This window comes from Pecten maximus, unplaced genomic scaffold, assembly GCF_902652985.1.
Source record: "Pecten maximus unplaced genomic scaffold, xPecMax1.1, whole genome shotgun sequence".
Taxonomy (NCBI): Eukaryota; Metazoa; Mollusca; class Bivalvia; order Pectinida; family Pectinidae; genus Pecten; species Pecten maximus.
The window spans coordinates 4,009-9,980 of NW_022981244.1; the positions used below are offsets into that span (position 1 = coordinate 4,009).

The 5,972-nt window shown below is 35.3% G+C and overlaps 1 protein-coding gene across 1 annotated transcript; it reads right to left on the reverse strand.

The window, feature by feature from the left end:
• Nucleotides 1-2,109: 2,109 nt before the first annotated feature.
• On the reverse strand, nt 2,110-5,403 carry LOC117319974. The gene is made up of 2 exons (XM_033874672.1): nt 5,251-5,403; nt 2,110-4,530 (listed from the first exon to the last, which is right to left on the reverse strand). The coding sequence occupies exon 2, from the start codon at nt 4,466-4,468 to the stop codon at nt 2,894-2,896; it is 1,575 nt and encodes a 524-aa protein (XP_033730563.1). The 5' UTR covers nt 4,469-4,530; nt 5,251-5,403; the 3' UTR covers nt 2,110-2,893.
• Nucleotides 5,404-5,972: the final 569 nt, after the last annotated feature.

Consider the following 5,972-nt stretch of genomic DNA (forward strand, 5'->3'; position numbering starts at 1 on the left):
AACAAATTGACAACATCCTCACTGTTCGACACCGAGCATCGCAATGCCCTAACTCTACACACCCCACGTGTAGTGTATACGTAATGCCGCGTAAAGTCTCAGGAAGGGAGATAACTCGTACGACCTTACACTCTTTGAGGAAAGGATATCTACTAAGTGTCCGAAAATAGTCTCCTCTCTAATTAATGCAACAACAAACACGCAAATACCATTTGCCGACTAGCCCTACTGTATACAGTATTGTATTTATATTGTATACAGTATTGTATTGATACTGTATACATTATTGTACATATACTGTATACATTATTGTATATATACTGTATACATTATTGTATCTATACTGTATACATTTTTGTATTTATACTGTATATATTATTGTATTTATACTGTATACATTATTGTATCTATACTGTATACATTATTGTATTTATACTGTATACATTATTGTATTTATACTGTATATATTATTGTATTTATACTGTATACATTATTGTATTTATACTGTATACATTATTGTATTTATACTGTATACATTATTGTATTCATATTGTATACATTATTGTATTTATACTGTATATAGTATTGTATTGATACTGTATCAATTATTATATTTATACTGTATATATTATTGTATTTATACTGTATACATTATTGTATATATACTGTATACATTATTGTATTTATACTGTGCACATTATTGTATATATACTGTATACATTATTGTATTTATACTGTATACATTATTGTATATATACTGTATACATTATTGTATTTATACTGTGCACATTATTGTATATATACTGTATACATTATTGTATTTATACTGTATACATTATTGTATATATACTGTATACATTATTGTATATATACTGTATACATTATTGTATATATACTGTATACATTATTGTATATATACTGTATACATTATTGTATATATACTGTATACATTGTTGTACTGATACTGTATACATTATTGTATATATACTGTATACATTATTGTATTTATACTGTATACATTATTGTATATATACTGTATACATTATTGTATATATAATATATACATAATTGTATATACTGTATACGGTGTTGTATCTAAGTTTTAATAAATTTCATTCCGAAGTGTCATTATCTATCCTCCCCGGCCACTAGAAATGACCCCATGACCCCTTCCGTAGGATCAGACGTGTCTAACAGTAATGTATATTTACAGCGGAACCTTGTTAGTACGGAAACTTTTATCCGGATGAACCAGGTTCCGCTGTGGTTCATTTGTTTTATGTGATACGTCAAAGTGACTATAGCTGTAAACCGAAGGGAAATATCAACAATGCTATCAACAATTAAATATTTTTCCTGTAAAATACCACAATTATCGTTTGCTCCAGTTACCAAGACTTCTGTTTGTTTTTTTAGTTAAAAATCCAAATAAAACAAGTCCTGCATAATGAGGCTAGAAAATTCCACAAATATAAAATGATATGTATAGAACTAAAGGAATGTTTTATTCTTTCAGTTTTTAACATCAAAGTACTCTCTTTGATACAACAAATGTTAACACTAACTAGACTGGGGTTCGGAGTTCGAATCACCAAAAGGTCACGTTTTATTTTTAATGTGTTTTACTGCTATGTGATTATTCTTGATCATATTTGAAAGATATTTTTCAAAAGTTTATAAAAAATATGAAGTATTCAGTATAAAGATAAATACGTTGAGAAAGGAGGAAAAATGTATTTGAATAAGATAATAAGTACAATGAACGATTTTGTCTGCAAACTGCCACTTCCATAGTAGAAATACCAAATGTATGTAGATATAGGTAGTGGGAAATCCTACTTCACTTCTCAATCGGGGTGGGGGCTATAGTCCGTCAACTCAATTTTCCGCACTTTTCTCAGTCATGCTTCAAGGTATGTTAGTAAAATATGAATACCTACTGGTCGAGTTCGAGTTTCAGGGTTTAGGGATCAAGGTCAAGGTAAAGGTCACTGTTACTATTTAGATATAGGTTTCCTCCCCGTCTGTCTGTTTGTCCGTCAACTCAAATTTCCGCACTTTTCCAGCCTGGATTTTCTGTGGATTAATTGAAATGATATCAAACAACAATTCAGTAACGTAACAGTAACTTTTATTACATGTAAACGATGACATTTACAAATGATTGGTACACACCAGGACCAGACAGGGTCATGACCTGTTGACACTACATATTAAACTGTAACAATGGTGGTACAATTCGTGACGTCACGTAAAATGAACATCCATATTATACATCACTTAATAAGTATCAATGCGGTAATTTTAATGACATAAAACATAAATATTTACAAATGATTGGTAAACAACAGGTCTAGACAGGGTCATGACCTCCTCAAACTAAACTGGATACATATTATAAACAGTGACAATGGCTGTACTACAGTACATGTTGTACATGTATCGGGACAAAAATAATATATTTCGGGGTCATACCAAGTATTTGTGGGTAAAATAGTTTTGGTAAGATCCACAGACACCTAAAACAGATACAGGAGTGTTGATTTCAGATTTCATTACAGTAGTTGAAATGTATCACAGTGACGTGGTTACAAGTTTCAAACCCAATACACATGTACTAAGTCAACTAAGATTACACGTATTCCAAATAAACGGTCTCTGTTAAAACATACAACATTTTCAAATCAGTTGGGTGGTTAACATCCTTTATATAATTGTGTTGCTTAAAACAACGCGAAAAAATAACGACAAAATATTTCAACATTAATTACATTTCTTATGTAATGTGTAGATAAACATTGATAAAAGTAAGATATGATATCGAACTAAAAAGTTAATGTTGTTTAAGTCCACTGATATAAATTGTCTGTATTCTCACTCAAGGTTGTGTCACTCAGTCACTATAATACTTGAGGAGTTTGAGTCCCCACTTTCCTGTATCTAACACTAAGTGTGACCACAACACATCACCCTTCTGTATACCTACTGGTCCCTGCCATCGTTTGTTTGTGTGAAGTGTTGTTATGTACTTCCCTGCTCCACTTATCAGTTCTATTGTGTCCCTTGTCTGGTCAGCAATAACAATATTACCCTTACTGTCATATACAACTGTAAGAGGACCAAACCTGTGTGGTGTGAACAGCCCCCTTTTTATCCCCTCCCCTTGGTAGTTGACCAGGGGCTGGAGTGTTGAGTTGTACACAATGATACGTTTATAATTCACTACTACAGCTATATTACCTGTAACACCACATTGTGATATTGGCCGTACTAACCCCTTCTCAATGGCTGTATGTAACACCTGACCGTCCACTGTATACACCCCCACCTTACCCTGTCTACCCTCTGTACCCACCACTACCCGACCCTCCCTGGTCACACACAGACTGAGTGGCACATCCTCTGTAGTGAATCGTGTGACTGTTGTATATGGTGTAGATACTTCACGGATAGTTTTATCAACCCCACAACAGAACCACAGACGACCTGTGGTGGGGTCCAGACTGATGTCACTGATGTGACCTCTGTGTAGTATCGTCTGTATGACCTGACCTTGGTTGTCGATGAGATTTACTGTGTTATAGTAACACAGCCACGCACGTCCATCAGATGTAGGACAGACCGATCCGATGTTATCCGGGTATGGGAACTGGGACATGACGGTTGGACGGTCACGAAGTTTGTACCGGACTTCTCCAGTGGACGCTTGATCAACCTCTTTAGACTGTTTTGGTCGGACTACTGGACGTTGGTCGGAGTGACCACTAGTTGCCGATCCTACCTGGAGATGGTCAGTAGGAAGTTTGAGGTTCCCGAGGGCCTGTTTTAGGTGACTTAGTCTGTCCATACCCGGAGTAAACTCGGCCATGTCTATGTTAGGTGTTGGTGGGATGTCTGGATCCATTTCCCGGATTTCTGTTACCGAGTCGTACACGAGTACAGCGGTTCCTGTCTGGAGAGTCTGTTTATACTCTGATGAGAGTTCCCTCAAAGTTTCCAGTCTACTCTCCAGGTCTGTGATGTGGGTCTGTATTAGGTCCATGGCCGCCACCTCCATCTTGTCACAAAGTGCGATATAATCCTCAGTGATTTTGTCTAACTCTAACTTACATTTTTTAGTATTGTCGATGATGTTTTTGCGAAGTTTATCGTACATAGGTTTACACGAAGTCAGTTTTGTTCGAGATGAGATGATTTCTTGGTTTAGTTTTGGAATATTTACATTTTCTGTCTCATTGACAAAGTCCTGGAGTATTTGATTGTGTCGTGTTTTGATGTCAGATATCTCCAGAAAACTGTCTATATGATGTTTATGGAGAGTGATCGAGCACTTTGAACAGATTAACATTTTACAGTCCTGGCATAAAAAGATAATGTCATTTTGTTTGTGGACCTCACACTTAAGTTGTCCTTTTGGTCTAAAATGATACTGTGCTTTGATGATTGATTGGCCGGATTTTGAAGCCATGTTTGTTAGTAATTTAGCGTGACAAGATGGAGTTCGGCGACACTCTGGATCCTCTTGTGTATCTGTATAACAATGAAATGGCGGAATAAGTAACACACATCAACATTGATATAATACACAATGAGTAACACACATATATAGGATTCCTAAAAATTTCAAAACGTCAGCAGATAGTTCACACATACTTTTTTTTGGACTAAACAGTCCAGCTTTTTCGTGATTAAATTTGTTTCAAACATCGCGAACAAGTATTTATTTATATTACATGGAGTGGTGTTTTGAAATGCATTTGTATACACAAATATTGCCCAATAATCTGTCATTTTATGGCATATATGTAAATTGACCAAACCAACATCCAAAATACTGTGGATCACACCCATACATTACATAATGCATAAAATATTGTCTTCTTTCTAGGATATTCCAATATGACAAGGAAAATAATTACAGATAACTCTGCTCGTGCAGAAAATCAGAAAAGTAAACTTTTTAAACTTGTAAACTTAAACAGAGATCAGGGAACCTCTTGTGCAGTTGTTCAGTCAAGGCAGTCTGCCATAAGTAAACTTAATACCACTCCCTCCCATTAGGTGCACAGTGGGGTAGCCACAAACTACTACATTCTTTGAAAGAACCTCTATATCTGTTCCCGGGATGATTATCTCAGTAATTTATCTAACATATAAAAGTGTTTGTACAAGGATAATTAGAGCAAATGGAAGCCTGAGCCAGAAAACGAGATTTAAAAAAAGAACGCAAAAAATGTACTCTATACTAACCGACTAGTTCAAGTCCAGTTTATCGTAATATATTTTATGTGCTCCGTTCTCTCAGCTCTTTGCAGAAGAATGTTGTCCTTTGAGAGAAGAATAATGTCGTCTGAGAGAGAGGGAGGGCTGCCTGGGGGATACAAACGTACGTAAAATTAACATATTTATTCGGCTTAAATACATCACATATGTTACTGGCACATACTGCAATTAATCAGAAAAAGTGGAGTGGACCAGTGTGATGTGTGTTGTAACACTAGTGTGATGTGTGTAATAACACTAGTGTGATGTGTGTAATAACATTTGTGTGATGTGTGTAATAACACCAGTGTGATGTGTGTAATAACACCAGTGTGATGTGTGTAATAACACCAGTGTGATGTATGTAATAACACCAGTGTGATTTGTGTAATAACACCAGTGTGATGTGTGTAATAACACCAGTGTGATGTATGTAATAACACCAGTGTGATGTGTGTAATAAGACCAGTGCGATATGTGTAATAACACCAGTGTGATGTATGTAATAACACCAGTGTGATGTGTAATAACACTAGTGTGATATGTGTAATAACACCAGTGTGATGTTTGTTGTAACACCAGTGTGATGTGTGCAATAACACTAGTGTTATGTGTGTAATAACACTAGTGTTATGTGTAATAACACTATTGTGATATGTGTAATAACACCATTGATGACCCGGTTGGGTCCGTTTTGATAACGATAGTGT